This window comes from Mirounga leonina, unplaced genomic scaffold (assembly GCF_011800145.1).
Source record: "Mirounga leonina isolate KUSES-001 unplaced genomic scaffold, KU_Mleo_1.0 Mir_153, whole genome shotgun sequence".
Taxonomy (NCBI): Eukaryota; Metazoa; Chordata; class Mammalia; order Carnivora; family Phocidae; genus Mirounga; species Mirounga leonina.
Window position 1 is genome coordinate 16549570 of NW_023270387.1, and position 21746 is coordinate 16571315.

General features: G+C 50.5%; 1 protein-coding gene across 1 annotated transcript in view; it reads left to right on the forward strand.

The window, feature by feature from the left end:
• GRIK4 (glutamate ionotropic receptor kainate type subunit 4) overlaps positions 1-21746 on the forward strand; it is a 427067-nt gene that overhangs the window by 376922 nt on the left and 28399 nt on the right. The window contains exons 14-15 of the mRNA XM_035009151.1: positions 9132-9245; positions 19432-19541. Of these exons, the coding sequence (XP_034865042.1) occupies positions 9132-9245; positions 19432-19541 (224 nt within the window). The remainder of the gene's footprint in view (positions 1-9131; positions 9246-19431; positions 19542-21746) is intronic.

Genomic DNA, 21746 nt, shown 5'->3' on the forward strand with positions numbered 1-21746 from the left:
TGAAATCTGCCCACATAGGCCAGTAACGCAGCCCTGAGCCGAGCCAACTAAATATTTCATGGGGATTTTAATTTAAGTCTAAAGAAATTCATCCAACCCTGAGAGTAGACTGTCACTTCGAGAAACAGCACTGGGGAGCACTTGGACCTACGAATGACATGGCCACTTCCCCGGGAATGCTAATACTCCTCTGGACCTCTGCTCCCCGAGCATGACCGAGGGTGGACTCGGCCCACAAATGTGGGCTTAGATTGGTTTGTGAAAGCCGTGATCAGAGCCTCCCTCTGAACAGGGAGCAAGCCTTCTTTGGGGCCTGGGTACTGGCCAGGTTGGGGTGTGTGTGTGTGTGTGTGTGCGTGCATGCACATGCGTGTGACAGGTAACTGCGCGCTATCCTCTATTCCCTCATCCTTGCTTCCATATCCTGGCGTGAAAGAAGGGAGGAGTGGTGGGGCTGGCATCCAGCGTCCCCAGTGGATGAGGACACTGTTTTGCAGGTGCCGTGTGAGCCCCAGAGCGAGTTTATCCTTGGCCCCAGTGCACAGCGGGCGGAGTGGGTATCAGCCTGCCTCCCGCCGCAGGAGAGCAGATGTGCGCACTTCTCAGGCTTGTTATTAGGAAGGCCTAAATGATGAATTTTGCTGAGGCTCGAGCCAGGAGTGGGAATGAGCTTCCCTGTCTCCCTTCAGATCCTGCTGCCTCTCGGCCTGGTGACCTCCGTGAGTCATGGCAGGTTCCCTGGGCATCTCGCTAGGCAGGGGCGGGGACGGGGAGGGAGAAAGGCACCCAGCAGGTGAATCGATCCAAAGACAGGAAGTAAGCAGATAATCTAATTTGAAATGGGCTGAGCTGCAGATGTTAATCTGCTCACTGCGCAGCAGGAAAGGACTGAGGGCAGGCAAGAGTCTGGAAGGAGGTCAATGGAGCCAGTCCTGCCTCTTCTCTCTGGCTGCTGGGCCCAGCGTGGGCCTGTCCTAACCATCCCTGTGCTTTCCCGGGGGGAGAATTAAAGCACCAGGCTGGTTCCTCTCCTGCGTGGGGCTCCAGGGCACCAGGCCTGGGGGGGCGTCAGGGGGAAAGGGAGCCCTCTGGCCAGGGATGTGGGGTGTTGAGTCTTCTTTAGGCTGGAGGAGGAGGATTGCATGGATCATGACCTGAATCTGGTTCTACCATTCTGACTTGCTGATAAAATCCCTCCTACATACAGGTACGTGTCAGGCATCAGCCTCATTCTGCGGTCAGCAAGAAGGCACTCGAGGGTAGGCCACGTTTGGTGGGTTGTCCTCCTGTGTCCCGCGATGTTGGCTGCCCTGGTTGTTCATTTAGGGACTTATTGGCTGCCCACTTTGGGAAATTCCCTGTAAACAGCGCAGCCATCAAAAGCAAAGGACATAGTCCTGAGACTACATGTGGGTCTGAAGCTAACTTTCTCCATGTCCTAGCTATGTGTACTCGAGCAAGTTATTAACCTCTCTGGGTCTCTGTTTCCTTGTAAAACACGTTGCCAACGGCAACGCTGAAATGGTATATATATTAAGTATTTTAAAGACCTTGTCCCTGCTTCTTATAATCTGATGGGGAGCTAAGAGAGGCACCTGAATGCCCACAACGACGGTAATAACAGGAAGGGCTAACATTTATGGAGAGTTATTCTGTGCCAGGCCTAGGCTTTGCATGGCTCGCTCATTTGATTCCCATAGAGACTCCGTGAAGGTGGGAACTGTTGTCACGCCCCCTTTATGGAAGAAGAAACTGAGGCACGGAGAAGGTGAGTGCAGAGCTGACACCCAGTAAGTACAGAGTTGGAGTAGGAGCCCTGGGCCCCTGTTCTAATCCAAGGCAATACATGACACATGCCCCTTGAGTGTATAAGCAGTGTCTTATCACCTTTGCTGATTGAGCAGAGGAAGGGCTTATTCCTGGGAAGGTGACAGACGTTCTTGCAGAGAAGGTAAACTGTGAATGGACTTTGAAGACTCGGTGGTGTCGTGGGTTGGACGCTCTAGGTGGAGGACACAGCGTCCTTGGAGCTATTACTGTAAGAAAGTGCAAGGTGTGTTTGGATTCAGCAGCAGGGGGCCCCAGGGAATGCTGGGAAGTGAGGCTGAAGTCCCAGGAGTTCAGGAGGGCTGACAAGGGGAGTGAGGATCATGGATAATTGTTTAAGAGCGAGGACAGGTATAGTTGTCATGGTGCAAAAGTTAATTTTTTTAGAAAAATGGGGCTGGTCCTTTCTTGTCCCTCTTTAGTGTTTTTTCTTCACTAGAGCCAATTGAATTGGTTGCAGGTTCAGGATACAGTCTCTGAAACCAAACTGCCCAGGTTTGAAACTGCTTCGGCCACTTACTTGCTGGGCAACCTTGGGCAAGTTCCTTAACCTCTCTGAGCATCATGTTCCTGATCTGTAAAACGGGGGTAATAATAGTAACTTACCTCATAGGGATCTTGTGAGTGCTAAGTGAGATAACACACATAAAGTGCTCAGTCCGGTCCCTGACATGCAGGAAGGGCTATAGGTGTTAGCCACGGTAGTGTTACAGATCTTATCTTGTAGGCCATCCCCTGTTTAAAATACTCAGGGCCACCCGATTACTCTCTAACCTGTTGCCTCTTCTGCCTGCCTCTTCAGCCTCATCTTACAGCATGCCCCCCAGCCCTATGTCCTCCAGCCACTCTGGCTTTCTTCCAGCCCCTAGAATGCACCAAGCTTCCTCCTGCCTCAGGGCCTTGGCACATGCTGTCCCTTCCACTGGGAGTGCTCACCCCAGGCCTTGTCACAGGTAATTTCTGTTCAGGCAACTGCATTTCATCTTGGGAAAACCCCCATGGACCTCCCACGGACCTTCCAGACTCTGTCAACCCTCTGTTCTACCTTCTTATGGTGCCTTCTATGACTGCTTTATAAAACCTATTACAGCCGTAATTTTACAAACATTTTCTCTGACAGTCTAATGACTGTCCACCTCCCCACCGGACAGTAAGCCCTCTGCCATCAGGGGCCATGCCTGTATCTCAGCACCTGGCCCACTGCCTGGGGCAGGGTGGAGAGTCAGTAAAGAGGGGTGAGGGAATGCTGAGCATCGCAGAGGAAGAGGGCATGCTGAGTTCCGTGCACTGTCTCTGCCTACCCCGAGAGCCCACACCCAAGTGGGGGGATCCCAGGACACAGCATTTACCAGGAGCTCGATGAGCTCAGTGGCCCCATGTCATCCTCAGCCAGAGCCTCATGTGCATTATCCCTCCCTGGCAAGCCGGGCTTGGTGGACTCGGAGCTCCTTCCTATCCGGGCATTTACACGGTATGGCAGCTTCCGTTCTCACAGCCTTAGGCTGGCCTTGCTTGGAATTCCATAAGCCTTCTCAATATATGGGGGATCTCCAAAGACAATTACCTTGGAATGAAGGTTTCCAGGAATGCTCAGTACAACCTTATTCTGTGTAGCATTTTCTCATTCCATCTGTAGCCTCCCAGAGCTTTCCAGAGTTAAGTAACACAATTACAGAATTAAATGACAGCAAAGAATGTGAGGCACCGTGGGGCCTGAGCAGCAGGTGAAATAAAGTGTGTCCAGGCGGGGGAGCAGTCGGCTTCCCCAGGGGGCAGGAGGCTGGGGACGTGGGGGCTGGGGGGGGGGCGGCTGTAAAAAAAGCCAGAGAGAGAAGATCTGGAAGCTGATCATAGATAGCACAGTAGATCCGAGAAGTCAATGGAAGCTGGGGAGGTCATTTAATCTGTCCCCAGAGGAGCATCACATAACAAAAAAGAGACTGTGGGAAATGACTGGGTTTGGTCTCCAAGTTGGGTGTCAGTTTTTTCCTTGAGTTTTCTAAGCAGTGGGACAGGATGAGGCCTAAGAGGATCCTTGTATGAATCTTCAGAGACAGGCAGTCACACCAGTGTTAACACAGCTCCGTGCATGTCCCTGGGTCACCCGGGAAAGACCACCAGGGGCCAAGTGTCTGGGGCCTCTGCCGTACATGGAGCTAGAACAGGCCTGGCTGCCTTCCCGACATTCCTGCTCAGCATGGGTCAGGATACTGTCTCCAGAGGCCCTTGTTGAGATTAGCCTCCTCATGGCAAACATGCACTGGGTACTTACTTTGAACGGGGCCCCATGCTCAGCGTGTACAAGCATCATCTCATTCAGTTGCTCAGCAATTCTAGGAGGTAGGTCCTATTATTATTCCCACTTTATATATGAGCAAACGGAGGCTCAGGGAGGTGAAGTGACTCGCCTAAAGTCACACAGCAAGTCCAGAGAGGTCCGGCCCACCCTGAAGGCTGAGCCTCAGCCACCCATTCTGCTGCCTCCACAGCTGCCCCCAGGCCTGCCAGAGCTCTGCAGGGTGTTCGGGTTAGAAGACTCTTCCACATCCATCCATCACCCCCCCTTGATTCTCCCAGGACGGTCATGGGCAGGCATTGCCTGCACCGTCTAGCCCAGTAAAATGAGTCCCAGAGAGGCTGAGTTGCTATGGGCATGTGGTCTTCTGCCCTGTCCCATCCTCTCCTTAGCTTGGCTCTGTGGAAGGGAGGGGCTGCCAGGCAGGGCAGGGGGGAGGCCGGGCTGAGGCCCCTGGCAGTCAGTCCGTGCTGCTGGGGCCCTGCTGAGGGGAAGGGAGAGCATTTTGCCCAAAAGGGGGCAGCAGCTCTCTAAAAGAGGAGGAGGACACTGGAGAGTGCTTTGTTCCCTTCAGCGGGTCCAGGAGCCCGTGCGGCCATCCCGGGGGTAGCAGGGTCCTCAGGGAGGCGCCCGGTGGGAGCAGCAGGCTCAGGCGGATGCAGACCGGAGCGCTGCTGTGAATTGGCTGCCGTCTTCCCAGCCAGGGCCCCAGCGCCCAGGAGAAGAGTGGCAGCAGCCACGCGGAGCCTCCAGGCTTTGATAGGAATAGTGCCAGTTGCATGACCCCTATTAAACTCCATGAAGCAAAGGATCGTCTGTTTTGGAACAGACGTCACCTCCAGGCTGCTCCAGCCTGCTCTCCCCTTGTAAATTCCACAAACATCCAGGAGATAAAAGAGGGGGATCTCTCAGAGGCAGAACATGAAGCTCTTCAAAGAACACTTTCAATCGAAAACGGGAAAGAGAGAGGTCTTTCTCTCGGAGGGAAGGTATTTATATGCCCCTGTGCATGCCCCTGTGCATCCACACCCTCACACACACGCACCCCAAGACTAGGAACACCATCATGTATACAAAACTTTCTGCCAGTTCTCTTTTATCAGCCCTCCTTCTCTTCCTCTGGCTCTGGGGGATCCGCACCTTTTCTGGTTTCCCAGCCCATGGAGTTACACTCCCAGACCTGCTATCCAGATGGTGGTGTACCTTCCTGACCTTTCTAGATTTCTTTCTCTAAAATGTCCCCGCCTGGGGTCCCTCTCAGCTGCTGTTCTTTGCTGACTAGTCTGAGAGTTTCTTCCTCAGAGCTCATTCTCCTCATCTGCTCCAGAGCATTTGATTCTGCAGACCACCATCATCTTCTTGAGCGAAATAGGGGCCAGCGAAAGTAAGGTCTACCTGTTCGAGCCAAGCGAAATGAAAGTGCAGGGTTTGGGAGCTGGAGAAGAGAGTTTAGAGGGCATTTAGTTACGCCCTTTCATTTTACAGGGGATGAAGCTTCAGCCCAGAAAATGGAATAACTCGCCGACGGTCACAGTGAGTTTGTGGCCTGGCTACAACCAGAGCCCGGGCTTCTGATGTCCTGGCTCCTGCTCTTTCTGCCAGAGAGCCGCCCTCCTGTCCCGAGCGGCCAAAGACGCAGAAGGGCTGGGTCGGACTGGAAGCCTGCCCACCCCTCCCACCTTCCCCTATACTGACAGTAGCTAGCATTCTATACTCCCAGCCCCCTTTGCTTGTTAGTTTGGTTTCGTGGCATATTATCTCCTCATCTAAGACTGCTTTGTAGCATAATGTCTTTTTAACTAAGGTGAAATAAAATGAATGTGGGTCTTTTGGAATAACCCGACCCCGAGAGGTTGTTGTTGATAACTTTGGGGTGTATTGAAGCCAAGGTAGATAATTACTATTCTATACTGAGTTGATTAAATAGGAAAAACAAAAAACAAAAAACAAAAAAACACCACCACAAAACCTCCATGGTGTCTTTTAGCTTGCCACTGCTTTTTTCCATCCCACACCTCCTTCCCTGCCTCCCCTGCCCCCAACTTACTCTTGACAGAGGTGCAAAGGGAAGAGGGAGTCAGCAGTGTCCACATGAGGTGGTTATTCTGTTTGGCCCAGTTTGGGAAGTGTCTCTCTGTGAGTAGACAGGGATGCCCTGTCCGAGCCTGGGGCACACACTCTCCCTGGGTATGCAGGCATTCTGCATGCACCCGGGAAAGGGCCGTCCTGGGACACTGTCCGTTTCCAGCATTCTCTCCATATGGAATGGTTTTACCATAACGTCATTGTTGGCCAACTTTTATAAACTTGTGAACGGATTTCCAGATTCCAATCCAAAGTTTGCCCTTTTGGGGGGAAAGCTGTGGGTGAGGTAGAGAACCTTGGGGGCAGAGTTGTTGAGTTCAGTTAATTTGGGAGGGTGGGATATGTGTTTTTAAATAACCGGAGAGGGATGCCTGGGTGGCTCAGTCGTTAAGCGTCTGCCTTCAGCTCAGGTCATGATCCCAGGGTCCTGGGATCGAGCCCCGCATCGGACTCCCTGCTCTGCAGGAAGCCTGCTTCTCCTTTCCCACTCTCCCTGCTTGCATTCCCTCTCTCGCTGTGTCTCTGTCAAATAAATAAATAAAGTCTTTAAATAAAGAAATAAATAAATAACCAGAGAAAGGACTGGGAGTTGTGTTTACCTTTGCCCATTTCATCTGTTTTGGTTTTCGTCCTCTTTTCTTCAATTCCTTCAATCCAACCCAGCTGACTCTCGTCTCGTCCTCCCAAGGTTCATGCAGGGCTTGGCTGCTGACTGGCTGGAAACCCGCACACATGGGACTGGCACTGCGCCCGCTGGGTCTTTGTGCTGGCTTGATTTCTCTTCTTTTTTTTTTTTTTTAAAGATTTTATTTATTTATTTGAGACAGAGAGAATGAGAGAGAGAGAGCACATGAGAGGGAGGAGGGTCAGAGGGAGAAGCAGACTCCCTGCCGAGCAGGGAGCCCGATGCGGGACTCGATCCCGGGACTCCAGGATCATGACCTGAGCCGAAGGCAGTCGCCCAACCGACTGAGCCACCCAGGCGCCCCTTGATTTCTCTTCTCCTACACCTGTGCTCTCGAGCGAGCGGAACTGCAGTCAGAGCTGCTGTCCCGGAGGAGCCGAGGTTCTGAAAGGCCCCAGCAGCCCTCCAAAGAGTCCCCCAAATGAAAGCATTAACAACCTTCTAATCAAACTTCATTTATGAATCTCAAGGGTTGACTCACTTGATAGCAGTAATCAGCGCTCCCTTGGAGAAATACAGAAAGAGCACAATGAGGCATTCACGTTTGTCGTTTTTCATCAAAAAGCTCTTACATCGGCACCCTCGTTTCTTTCCTTTGAGCCTGGCCTCCCTTTATAAGGCCCTAGGTTCCTTAACCTACGCCGGATCACGTAGCTGCTCCCGCAGACGGAACGCGATCGGGAGCAGAGGCTCAAGGTTGAGATGCAGGAGAGACTGACCTTTGCCAATAGATTTATCCCTCTTGTACACACATCGCCAAGTCCCTTGTGTGCAGAATGAGGGCCAGCGTGTCTATCTCTCTATTTTCTTTGTAGTGATTTAGGTAGACTCGTTTACGTCTGTGTGTGTGTGCGTGTGCTCGTTCAGAACTGCCTGGCCTATTTGCAAACTGTTGGATGCTTCACTTTTCCTCCTTTCTAGAACTCTTCCTCTCTTCCATCGGCTGCTCCACCAGAATCAGAAGAAGGAGTTAAGCTGAAATGGAAACCCATGGGGGCCAGTCTGAGATACACGCCTAGGTTATAAAACATGGTTCTTCAATATTAGTGGAAGTCGGAATCAGCTGGGCAGCTTGTTACCAATACAGATGCCCATGTCCTGCCCACAGTATGATCCAGGGGGTCTGGGATGTGACTCAGGAATTCGCATTTTAATCAGCCCCCCCAGGTGATTCTGATGTAGGTGGTCAGAGACAGGATGTTGAGAATCCCTGTTAGAGAATTACTGGGCAGGGTCCTAGCACTGTCTTCACCTCACATCCTTAGTTTAAGGACAAGGTCAAGGACGTCTAGGGCTGTGAAGTGACTGGCCTAGGTTAGGGGGCTTGTGAGGGACCAGAACAACACGCCGGTTCTGGGCTTTTCCCCTTTGCACCATGCACAGGGGAGCAGACCAATAGGAAGTGAGTTTGCTTTGCCAGGGGAAGGGTTTAAATTAGGGACAAGGAAGAACTGTCTGGCAAAGAGGAGTACTGAGGAATTCAATAGTATCTCCTTCCCAGAAGGCTTTAATTCAGACTCTCATCAGATGTGGACATCTGCGGTGTCATGAGGGGGCCGAGAGCAGGGAAGGCAATGTCTTCCGAACAAATTCTGATGACTTTTGCATGGAGAGCCAGAGACCCTTCTTTTACTTCTTTGGCACCTGAATTGTAACCTTGGCAGCAGCTTTAAGTGTCCTGGGGTCCGGGAGGCCCGAGGTCCAGTCCTGGCTCTGACGAGGACAAGCTCTGCACCGTGGGGCCACCTGCTCAGTTCCTTGGTGGTGGTAGCTTGTTTCTCACTTCTGTGGTGGCATCCATTCTCTCTTCCTCTCTAACTCCCCCCACCGAGGCTCCTCTTCAGCCTCGCACTTCCATCAAGTTCTGCAGACTGAGCAAATTAAGAAGTTGAATTTAAAAACTACTTACTGTTGAGAATCCATCAGCCTCTGTGTGCCGGTTTTCCCTCCCCTCGGGCATTCTGAGACTGTCTCTGGACAGTCCTCTGTTGTTTATACTTACTGATGTATTTAGAGGCATCTGGCCGCAAAAGTGCCTGAGTTCCAGCTTCAACACCCATGTCCTTTTGTGAATGATATTCGGGTCGGAGATGGATCAGGACTACCCAGAGTCACTCCCCACACAGAGAAGCCGGACCAGAGTGACATCTTCCCAGTGGTGACGACCTCTGGCCACAAGTCCCTGTCCCTGCATCTCACCTGGCCACCCCACTGATGGGCTCTCTCTGTCCCTTCCAGAAAGCGGACCTGGCCGTGGCGGGCCTCACCATTACTGCGGAGCGGGAGAAGGTGATAGATTTCTCCAAGCCATTCATGACTCTGGGAATTAGCATTCTTTACCGAGTTCATATGGTAAGAGACTTATTTTATAAGCATTTATGTCATTAAAGCTATTTGCATGCAAACACTGAGTTATATGGTAATAATGAATGACTCACGGAAATATTTAGATTTCAAGACTTAAATGCAAATGAGCTGGGCTATTTTTTCCCCCATCAGCTGCATGGACTTACAAACAGGAAGAATGGAAAAGTCACACTTGTGGGCTTTCCAGTAAAATTTGCTTTTGCCTCACTGACTAGGGATGGCCGAGAGTGATCTCTTCACCCTGGGTGCGTACGGTGTCGGGGAGTGGCCCTGTTGGTCACTCTGTTTCCTCCTAGGGACAAGGTCCCCAGTCCAGATGAGTCACCCCAGCATTTTCAAGGGCTTTGCAGATTCCCAGGTGCACCTCTGTTCCCTCCGAGCATTGCGTCTGGTGAGAGAATGCAGACTCCTTCCCCTCTGGGTTCGTCATACTGGTGAATAAATAATGTCACTTGTATCTGGCCTGTCCACTTTTCTGCATCCTTCAAAAAGAGAGAGAGAGAGAGAGAGAAAGACTTCTCTGGTTAGGTTGCCTAGAGTGAGTGTCTAAATGAGTTTGTGAAGGCACACCAATGGGTGTAAGGACGGACCTGACAGAGGACACTGGCTGGTGGGGGATGTGGGGAGCATCAGGAGAGTAATGCTGGCTGAGCCTCATCCACAAAGAGGGTAATAGTTACGTTGTCAGCACATAGTTGACTGAACCAGAAGAACGTTCTTCTCATCCTTTTATCCAAACTGGCTCTAAGTGCACAGCTATTATATGGATTTCCCCAATACTCAAGTCATTCTCGGTGTCCAAGGTCACGCTAACACAGTAGATTCCAGGGTGTTACCTGGCACCACAAGGCTGCCCAACAGGGAAGGAATCAAGCGCTCATCCCACGTGCCTGCTGAAGAAGTGACCCCTTCTCAGGCCCCAAATCCCAGCCCTAGGGAAAGGGGATTGTCTGTATTCGCTATCCCAGCCTGGGCTCACATAGCGGGAGCTGCTAGGGCATCAAGAACCACAGCCCATTTCTGTAAGAGGGCAGGTCCCCTTGTCATAGAGCCCATTTGAGCAGCTTAGAGGAGCATTGTCCTGTGCTGGACCTCAGCATCCATCATGATCCCTGCCTGGCTTAGAAAAGGAGGCCACATCATCTAGAAGAAGAGGCAGCATCGAAATCCCAAGCTCCCCAGGCTAAAGACAGAAAGCAATCTGATGATTTGGTCATTGTAGACGCTGTCATTGATGTGTCTGTCTTGTGAATTAAGGGCGATAGTCTTTTTCACGATGATGAAAGCCCCCATTCATTGAGCACCTCCATGTGCCAGATGCTCTTTCGGGCACCTGTGAGGATGTGGACTATTGTTATGGGTTGAATTGTGTCCCCTCAAAAGACCTGTTGAAGTCCTAAAAGCGCCAGGACCTGTGAATATGACCTAATTTGGAAGTAGGGTCTGCAGGTATAATCAAGTTAAGATGAGGTCACACTGGATTCAGGCGGGTCCTAATCCAAGGAGGGGGTCTTTATAAAAAGAGGGAAATGTGGACACGTGGGAGAAGACCATGTGAATTTGGAGACAGAGTAGAATGATGTCTCTACAAGCCAAGAAACGCCAAGGATTGCCAGCAACCACCAGAAGCTAAACACGACAAGGAGGGATCTTCCCCAAAGGCTTCAGGGGCAGCATGGCCCTGCTGATACCTCAGTGTTGAACTCCTCGCTTCCAAACTATGGGACAATACATGTCTGTAGTTTTAAGCCACCCAGTTAGTGGTACTTTGTTACAGCAGCCCCAGGACACCGGTTCACTTTTGTTGTTCTTCCAAGTAGGTGAAAGAGCAGAGTTCAAACCCAGGAATGCTGTGCCTCGAGCATGTGTTCTCTCTGGGACACCAGGCGCCCCCCCTCATTTGCGTGATCTTTGAGTAACTTGTCCTGGAAAGCATTCTTGTGTACCTTTTCTCATCTGGTCCTTAGGACTGCTCTTTGAGAAGGGGGAAGGTATTAGAATTCCAACTTGACAGTAAGGAAACTAAAGTCACACTTGGAACTGACACAGGGCTGGGCCTGGAAGCCAGGTGTCCTAAGTCTCAGGACAGTGTTCTTGTCATCCTTACACCTGTCTGTAGTCCCTAGGTGATTTTCCAGCTAGCACCATGTGTTGAGCCCACCTCACCCCGTTCCTGTCACTGAGCCTCGAGGCAGCATCCCAAAGAAGTGGGGACATAGGACCTTTCTCCAAACCATATTGCTATGGCCAGGCTGTATGCCTTGATTTCTTGATTAATGCCAAGGATACTAGAGCCCGGTGGACCATGAGGATCCATGTGGGTGAAGGCACCTGTTCCCTAGTGTTTCTACTCAGTACCTGGGAACACCCACCGTTAGGCTACCCTCACCAACGGGGACACCGCTGTCCAGAATATCAACCCCAGCCAGAACCAAACAAATTCTATATCTGACGTCACCTGAGTCATGAGTGATTATTACCAAAATGTGAGCATCTGGTGATGATGAAACCTGTGTGCAAAGGTTAAAATAATTAACCCAAAGTATAAATGCCTCTTTCAAAAATATTGCAAAACCCTCAGAAGTAGTAAGGGGTGGCAGGTACGTATCTGGAGTCTAGAGACAATCAGAAATAATGTGTGGATTTCCAGCCATCTAAGATTACCTAGGATTAGTTTTTCATGACCGTGGGATCACCAAGAGTCAATGATGTGGTATTTTCCTCTTCTCACCACTGGGGTATAATCTATGTGTCTGCTCAGGCATCTCTAGGACCAAAATCAGAAGAATGTTTTGCTCTTTGGACCACCTACTCCTTGCCACTCAGAGGCTGGCTGAGAATTCTGACTTGTTACTATGAATCCCTCCCACTTTCTAGAACTCTCTCCATTCCTGGGGTCTAGGTCACTGTTTCTTCTTGATGTTCCTCCTACCGCTCTGATAGTGGCCACCCCCCCAGCATTCCAGTTGACCACCCCCCTCTGTCTGCCCCATGAATGTCCCTGGCGCATTTCCCTTCTCTCTTGAACAGCTCTCCGCCTGGCTAATGTCACCCACTGCCACATCTGTAAATCTGACCCTGGCCACTCCCCTGAATTCTAGAAGCATATTTCTAACACATGACTAGACATCACTTGACTGTCTCTCAGGAACCTCAGCTATGGTCTCACAAACCGTATTCGGTAGAATTCTTCCTCCTCTTCCCCTGCCCCATCTCACATCATGACATCTCCACCCATTCCCCTGAGTTGCCCTTCACCTCTCTTACCCCACACGTTCAGTCGGTCTGCTCACCTCCTCAATAGTTCTCAAGCATGCTCTCCACCCCCACTGAATCCACCTTGGTTCAGGCTCTCCTTATCTCTGACCTGAACTGCTGCCATTCTGATGGCCTGTATCCTCCTCAAGGTCACGGTGTTTCTCATCCAGCACCGTATCCCCATCAGAGGGTCACAGTCATTGCCAGCATTCACTAAGAAGTGGGAGAAAGTTCTGGAGCCAGAGCGGCCATGTACTCGCTGCATGTTCCCTGTGTCTCAGTTTTCTCATCTGTGACAATGGGTTGTCATGCAGACTGAATGAAGATACGTAAGCGCATAAGTAATGCACTTACAATGGTACCTGACCTGTGCACAGTAAAGCGTTAGCTTATATATTTCATAAATGTATGTGACTTGCTAAGAGTTAGTTTTTAGTTTACTGTTACTTTTTTTTTTGGCAAATGGAATCATATCAGCCGCCTATGTAAGATCATCCACTGGCTGCCCATCACTTACAAGACCAAGTCCATCCTTCTGAGCATGGAGAATAAAGCCCATCTTTCCTGTTCCATTTGCAGCTCCTGCGACAGGCATCCCCACCCCATAGCGCTCACTGCTTCACCATCACCCCAGCCTCTTCCTATCTAGGTCCGTGCCCATCTTCTTGTTTCTCGGCCATGGAACAAACTCCTCCCGAGCCTTCAACACCCAGCTCAAATGGCACTTGCTCTTCAATGTGACTCCCCTAGATAGAGCTGATGGTCTCTTTCCCCAAGCAGCTGCCCTCTGTCCACACGTCTGGTACAGCGTGTACATCCTGCATTGTACTATTCTTTGTTTATCTCTTTCTCCCTAAGTGGATCCTAGTGGAACATACATTGAGGAGAAGGTACCCTTTTGTCAGGCCAGGAGCTTTTCTGATATGGTTTTTGGTATAGAAACGTGATCATCCTAAACAGGCTGTATTGGCCTCATAATTATAGAAAGAAGAAATGCAGGAGGGAAGGAGCAGGATGAATGACGTAACTAGATTTCTTATTTTCCTTTCTGGCCTTGACTCCAGTGGTCTGGAGAACAAGAGGAGATAGGAGGCAGATGTTTCCGGCAACCCAGGCACAGCTTCTGCTCCAGGCCTGCACGGCTCCCCCCGGGACTCACTGCTCTCTCCCCACCAATGCCTGTATATCCCACACACAGCCTAGCACCCACCTGAGAAAGCATCGCAATCCCTGGCCGGGGCTAGATGAGCTTCCAGAACATACATACGGAGTCCAGCCTTTAGAGCCTGGGTACTGAATAAATCTGAGTACCCCTGGTATTCCAAGGATAGGAATGAAATAACAGGACATCTGAAGTTCAAGACTCTCTTGATTTCTGTGGCACATCAGCTCATTCATTCGTACCGAGAAGTTCTGTATATACTGGAGCAGTAGAAACCCAGAGGCATCTGTACTCTGGGGTTTTATGATACTGATGCATGCCGTGAGCACTCCAATATCTGTGTGAATGGAGGAGAGAAGAGCACAGGAAAATGAAAGCATTCATATTGAACATTAGAGTGTATCGTGTCGTTTCACTCTCTCTTTTTTTTTTTTCTGCAGCAGCAATTTGCTTAATGATGTTTTGCTCCGATTAATATTAAAGTAAGTTTGTATTCCTCAAGCACACACTGACTGTTGTAGAAAGGCATCATCCGAGTGTGCCAGACCTGAGATTTGACACTTGGCACATATAGCCCCCAAATGGGTAATTACATTTAAAAAGTTCAGTGTTGACATATTCAAGGAGGTTCAGTATACGTCCAGGATACTTGTGTGTTGACTAACATCTGTCTGGCGTCTCTTTATTTATGAAGCACTTTCGCATAGAGTCTCTGCTTTAATAGGGCAACCCCCAGGGGCAGGTAGTGTGATTTCCATTTTACACGGAAGGATGCTAAGGCCATGGTGGCTACTGGTGCCGTGGAAAGAAGAGAGAGCACAATGGTTGGGGGAGGCATTGAACCCAAGTTTCTGGTCCCCAAGCCCATACACTTCCAACTACCCATCTTTATGGTACAGTTAGGTGCATTTCTCCATGTCAAGGCCATGTGTCAGGGGAACATTCTAGATCCTTTCTAATCTGAGGATACTGTCTATCCCATAGTGTCTCCACCCAGCCAGAACATCTAAGACCCCCTCGAAAATGTGACTTTGTTATTTTCCCCCTACAACGTCCTACTCCACCTTTGATTAACAAATGGGAAAGTTTTATACTCTGTTCTTTTTCTCTTCTTAACTCTTAACTAGAGTCTTCTCTGTCAAGAAAAGTAAAAAAAAAAAAAAAAAAAAAGGTAGACAGTGATTAAAAAGTAAGAGAGACATAAATGCCAAAATTAAATTAATGCCCCACATTTTCGCTGGATATATGACCCGTTTTTTTCAAGAAGGTCTGTTTCATTTCAGAAAGACTTGTCTAAGAAAATGGAGAACAATGCCAAGTAAACCAGTAAATCATTTCTAATACTGCTTAATACTCTGCTATAAGGAAACAGAAAATGCAGAGTTCTATTCCTTAAGGCTAAGTAACATGATAGCCCATAACATGGAAATATGGTTTCCTGGGTGTATCATCACTTTAATATTGGCTATGTATTGGACGCTCCTATCTCAAGAAGCTCCAGGTGTTCTATCAACATTACTGTAGTAATTCTCACATTCCCCCTTCATGTTGATGACTGGGGCCCATTTTCTGGAAGAAGACAACGGCACCCAGAGAAGTTGAGTGGCCTCCCTGGAATCACACAGCAGGCCAAAGTCAGTGCCAGGATTAGAATTTAGATCTCCTCATACTAGATTTCCAACCAGCAGAGTGAAAATAGATATGCTAGGGTGTGGGTTACATAGGCAACAAACTCATGTGGGTGTTTTATGTGAGGAGGAATTAAGTGCTTGCTTCTTTTTCCCTCTTGGCTTCAGAGGTGGGAAGTGCATGCTAAACCCAACTATCAAGACAGTCAGTTGCAGACACCCAGAGGAAAGCTACCCGTGGGTTTCTGGGGCGGGATAGGAGGAAATCTTCTGCCTCTTCCAGAAGGAGACACGGGCACTGCCTCCTTTTATCTCTTCAGCCCTAAAGAGTATTTTATTGATTGTCGACCGCTGCTGAGAATCGAAGGAGACCTCTGAATACATTGCCATTTAGTTGTAAAGACCACCTGGAGGACAGGAGGAGCCTTTGTCCTTGGCTCTGAGGGAGAGGGGAGGGGGTGCAGGGAAGGAAGAGAGTCGGTACCACCAGTTTGTGTGGTGTCACCACGAAGGAAAGGGGGACCGGGATGCACAGCCCTTCCACGGACACGGGAGAACCCGCCACACATCTGACCCACTCCATCTGTGACTTGGTTGGGAAGGCTGAGGCGGAACTGAGGTTGGAATCATTGGCTTCTAAGAACCATCCTTCCAGAATAGCGCCTGGTATTGCCCTCATGGCTTCCCTGGAGAGCCCTGGGGAGCCCTCATGACTCGTGGAGTATAACCCATAGAAACTCTAGGAGTTTTGGAATGTGACTGTGGCCACATGGCATTCTCTCCCCAAGCATCGTTCGCATCTGTCACTGTAGGACAGAAAAAGGTATTTCTGGTCCGTTGAGGGAGAATCAATATAAAAGGAAGTTCTGTCCTTTGTCACATTTCCCCTCCTCCCTCCCCACGCATTCATGGCTACCATTAGACAGAGGGGAAGCCACCACACATGGCTATTACTATGTGTTAACTCATCCAGCTCTCAAAACACCCCCCTGAGGTAGGTTTTATTGTTACCCCCCATGTTACAAAAGAGGAAATGGAGGCCCAGAGAAGTTAAGTACTTGTTCTGGGTCATACAGTTGTAAATGATAAAGCCAGGATTCAGTCCTGGGCAGGCTAGCTCCAGAGTCTGTGTTTTAACTTACTGCCTGTCCTGCATTACCTGGCTCTGGGGTCTTTATACATCTGGCTCCCGACTCTGGGAAAGCAACTGCATTCTCACTATAATGTCATTTCTTCCAGTACACGTAGAATAAAGTATCTGTGAGTCAACAGATTATCTTTAAGGACAAGAGGAATTTTCGACATGCAAGGGGCATTTAGTGCCACTTTGCAGCTCTATGCTAACATTCAAAGGGTCTCCCCACGCTGGGATGGTGATCAGTTGGTGACCAGCCCCTTGGGTCTCTCCCACCATCAGACAGCATTGAGAATGCTGGCTCTGGCGTGGTCAGCCTGAAACACAGTACAAAAGTCAAGGAACTATGGCCGCCTGGGTGACTCAGTCAGTTAAACGCCTATCTCTTGGTTTTAGCTCCGGTCATAATCTCAGGGTGGTGAGATCCAGCCCTGCGTCGGGCTCCGCACTCAGCGCAGAGTCTACTTGAGATTCTCTCTCTTTCTCCCTCTGCCCCTCCCCACCATTCGCTTGCATGCTCTCTCTCTCTCAAATAAATAAATCTTTCTTTAAAAAAAGTCAAGGAACTAGTTAAATTTTGGTGCTGTCTAATTTTCAGCTCCATCTGCAGGGCTTGGCCTGTCCTGGACATTTGGGGCATAGACTATATATAACCAATTATCTACCTTCAAAGTGGTTGTAGTCACCAGAAGGAACGGGCCCAACTTGCAGCCCACAGGACATGTATAAATCAATACAAATGCCTATAAATACAACAGAGTGAATATAAATGATGATGGGTATAAATAAATAATGTTGAAGAGGACTTTAAGGGGTTGAGATAAGGTAGGATGGGATTCTGGGCGCATTGGGGAGAAGGCATGAGATTAATTAGGAGGTTTACGGGAGCAAGTTGCAAAGATAAAAAGGAGAGGAAGGTGCGGTACAGCGGCCATTTGAATGAAGGAGGGGTCCTTCATATCTGTGGCGTGGCGTGATGAACGAGCACCAGAGAAACTGAAGCAATCACCAGTGATTTGAGCAAGGCACTTAACCTCCCTGGGTCTCCATTCTTCCATCTGTCAATATAGAGAACTGGGTATTGAAATCAAGAGAACATAGTGAAACGTTTTGAGTTCTTTGCAAGTATCGCCATCATATATCCTCTGGGTTAAGGAGAATCTGTTATTTGGAGGAAATGACAGTGGCATATCACACCTGATTTGCCCCCAAGCACCAGTAACTCAGATGTCTTTGGGGGAAAGAAGCAACCAAAGCATCCGCATAGAAAAAAATAGTAGGAGTTCGGGGCCTGCAAATAACATACTTCTCTTTGCCATTGTATAAACAGCCTGGGCTCAGCCCAAACCAAGGCAGTATAAGCCCAGACCCAACTCTCAAATAACTGCCCACTCCTTGCTCTTTTGGTTGGCGTCAGTCAATCACAAGTAGAATCAGATGTTCTCTTGCCAACGTGACTGATATGTTTCCAGCGGAGCTATGTTTATGTCTTGATCTTGTTTGTGTGATGCTCTATGTTTTCTAACTCGAGTCTCCAGGAATTTTTCCCACGACTGTGCATCATTCCTTATCACCCATAACCAAATCCGGCAGCTTTAAATAGTGCTGTCATTTTCCTCAGTTCACTCGTTGTGATATAATCAGGTATAGATTTCTGACATTGAGCATCTAATGGGGTTTCAGATTCAGAAAGCAACAATGAAAGATTTTTCTTTTCCCCCCTGGGTATCTCTCAATTAGGAGACATGGAGTGAAATAGTCATGAGCGACAGGGCACTAGAACCCATGTCCATTTGCCCCGAGAAGCTGTGGGGTATGGAAGGACAGAGGGAAGGAGGAGTTGGAGAGAGCAGGCTGCATGTAGAGGGGGCGACCACCACTGAGCTCCAGGCCATTGGCGATTTAGGCCCAGAGTTTCCAGACCACCCCGTTTTGTGAAAGAAGCCAGAAATCTGGATTTTTATATGAAATCTCGCAATCCATGATAGTAACGAATATAGAATGGGCGAACACGGCAGGGTAAACAGGCAGGTGGTATGAGAGCTGTCTGTGGTAAGACAGCGGTGTGGTCCCTTTGATCTAAAGGGGCTCCAGCCAAGGCCAAAGAAGGGCGTGCACTTACTCAAGACCACACAGCGACAGACAGAGGGGATCAATGAACTCCATTCTGCTCATTCCGTTTCACTTTCCTCCAGAAAACGTCTGGGGGCTTGGTGCCTCGGTTTCTGTTCCTGGCCCCATCCTTTGGCTCCCGTGACTCTGGCCAGGCACACCCCTGGGCTGGGGACAGACCATGTCTCCCCACAGCATGATGGTACCTGAGCCCTGAGCTTGGTATCAGAAGACGTGCATTTGAGTCCCAGCTCTCCCACTTACTAGCTCTGCGACCTTGGACCCACATCTCTCAACTGCCCTGGGCTTTTGGTTTCTTCACTAGTAAAATGAAAATAATAACCTGCCTCACGGCACCGTTTTGAGGTTAACGTGAGAAATCTCACTGTGCGTCAGATCACCCTGCAAACAAAAAACCAAGGTGCCTGTTACATTAGCATCCTCATGAGAAAGACAGGAGTGTCAAAGAGGGGTGCTGTCGAACTCCAGCACTGTGGACACCAGGGGCTCTAAGGTGTCTCTGAGCCCACCATGCCATCCCCGGGAAGTGGGGGGGGGAGGGACACAGGGCAGTACATGAGGGACACTGAGACCTGTTCCCTTTGCCCAGCACAAAGCCTCCGTCAACCTAGGAAGTGACGTGGCCCCAGCTGTCCCTTCGTTTGGTCTGCTGAGATCAGGGCTGGCTAGGTGTTGGAGCGGCCCCTCTACACCTTGGGCCCCAGTGCCATTTAAACCAGTCACCCAGAACCCCGGAGGGCAGGGCCATCTGGGGCCAGACCTGCACCCCCCACACCTACCCTGGCTGCCCCACCCTGCCCAGGGGCCATCCTGACCGACCAGGTACAGTGAATCTGGTTTTGTCTTCATTTCCAGGGACGCAAACCTGGCTATTTCTCCTTCCTGGACCCATTTTCTCCAGGAGTCTGGCTCTTCATGCTTCTAGCCTATCTGGCCGTCAGCTGCGTCCTCTTCCTAGTGGCTCGGTAAGCTCCTTGCCCCTTGCCTGTCCTCGCACCGCCACCTGGCGTCCACCTCTGAGCACTGCATGGGAGGGGCGGCGAGTGGGAGGGGCGGGGTCAGAAGACCTTAGAGCCACGCTGGAGAGGTGGGAGAGGGACTTGGGACCTGATCTGCTCTCTGACCTGCTGTCCACCTGGCACTACCCATCCCCCCACCTATGCACACCTTCCTTAGCTTGCAGAGTGCAGACAAGCCAGCTTGTCTGAATTGTCTCCTGTACTCTTGCCTCTCCCCCCTCCCATTCCCCCGGCTCTAGGCCCCCTGTTTGTGTGGGGGCCTTGGGAGATAGAGGACGGGGGGGGGGGGGGGGGAGGTGACAGGAAGATTACTCTGATTAAGCACTATGCGTTTGGCTGCCCTGGCGTCAGACCTTGCCAGGATCTGCCACAGAGTGCTGAATGACAAGAACCAGAGTGGGGGGACCGGAGGCCTCAGGGCATGGGCGAGGGAGAAGGTTTCCTCTGAAGAGGGCCTGGCCCTTCCCCAGCCCAGATCTGCCAGTGAAAATACAGCTGCCTTGTTGAATGAGAGCTGTGGAGGATGGCATACGACAGGAGGGCGGGATGGAGAGAGGCATTTGCAAGTAGTGTTGAGCTGCGACAACTGGTCCAGATCAGGGGGTGGGGACAATTCGGCCCTCCGCTTCCCCTGGAAACAGAAACTGTCCCTGGGCCTACAGAAGAACCTGAGGGCGTCCCATGGCTGAGGCCTCCCATGAATGTGGACAGAGAGGGTTGTTGCTCTCCGAGGCTGGGCCATTGGATCAGCCTGGGCTTCGGGAGAGCCAGCTTACTACCCAGAAGCAGAACAAGCCCAGTGGCTCAGGGCTCACTCATTCGGAATCCCCGCTCTCTGCTCAGTGCTCAGCTGACCATAACGGAGGACCAGAAAGGGCTGTTACTCAGGAGCAGAGAACCACAGGATGAGCTTCAGGAATGCTAGTGGAGACTGTTCCAGCTGTCTTTGTAGTGGTCTCCTTTGCCTCGGGGCCACAGTGGCAGGACCAGATGATTCCAGTGTATGTCCCACCTCTGCGGGGCGAGGTCTTCCCCCCGAGCATGTCTGCTCAGCGGTTCAAAGAGAACATGTGCTCCCTCGAGTTAGAACACGGAACCCCAGGGAACCCCAGAGTGCCCAACCCCCAGGGCAGCTCCCAGCCTGCCCAGGGAGCATTGTCTCACCTGGTCTATGCCTCTTCCAGTAGAGATCAAAGCCAAGTTCAGGAAAGTCAGCCTGAGCCCATGAGATCCAGCCAAACGGCCGAAGGCCTGGCTTACAAGCTGATGGTCTTCAAAAGGCTGCTATGTGTTTCTCTCGGGTGCCACCTACCCCCCTCGGGCCTGGAGGTATTGCCACGGTCAAGTATCTGTTGTCAGTGACAATGGGCGAGACGTGGCAGGAGGCTGGCGCGCTGGATGACACGTCCCCTCTCCACTTCACCACGCTGTCTGCGGCTGCACTGGGGAAGCTGTGTGCTGAGCCCTGGCTCCGGGCTCTGGAATGCACTCTGGCGCCCTTTGACTGGGCCCCCATGTGCAGCTAGCCCAGCTCTCAGGGGACCTCGGGGGCCCTGGAAGTGGTCGGAGGGCTTCGTTACTAGATACACAGACACACAAGCCTGCTTTACCAGGCCTGCCACAGCCTGAGGCTTTTCAACCAGCCCCGGGGGCTTAAACAGCCCCTCTTCCCTACCCTGCACACACACATGCACACACACGCACACGCAAACTGCCCCCAGGATCCAGCATTAACAAAAGGATTATCAAAAAAAATACCCCCATATATATCTATATCTATGTTATATCTCATATATATATATATAATGCATGAACCTAGGCTAATTTACCTACCTTAGGTAGGTACTAGTTTTCAAACAGGGTTGCATGGGGCATGAAGGCTCCTGGGAGGTGCCAGAGACTTTGGAGGGCTGGCGAAGAGGCTGGGCTCTGAGGCCTCAACTCCTCTTCATGCAGACCAGCTCCACTTTTATCTCTTGACGTATTGTACTTCTGGGTGAGATTTTGGAGGGGGAAAGCTATTTGGAAACCACTAATCTAAGGCAGCCATTCCCAAGCCGGCTGATGTCAGAGTCACACAGGGAGTCTTTAAAAATGTGAATTCCCAGCTCCGATCCTCTCAGCACCTCTAGGCACAGGGAATGTGTATCT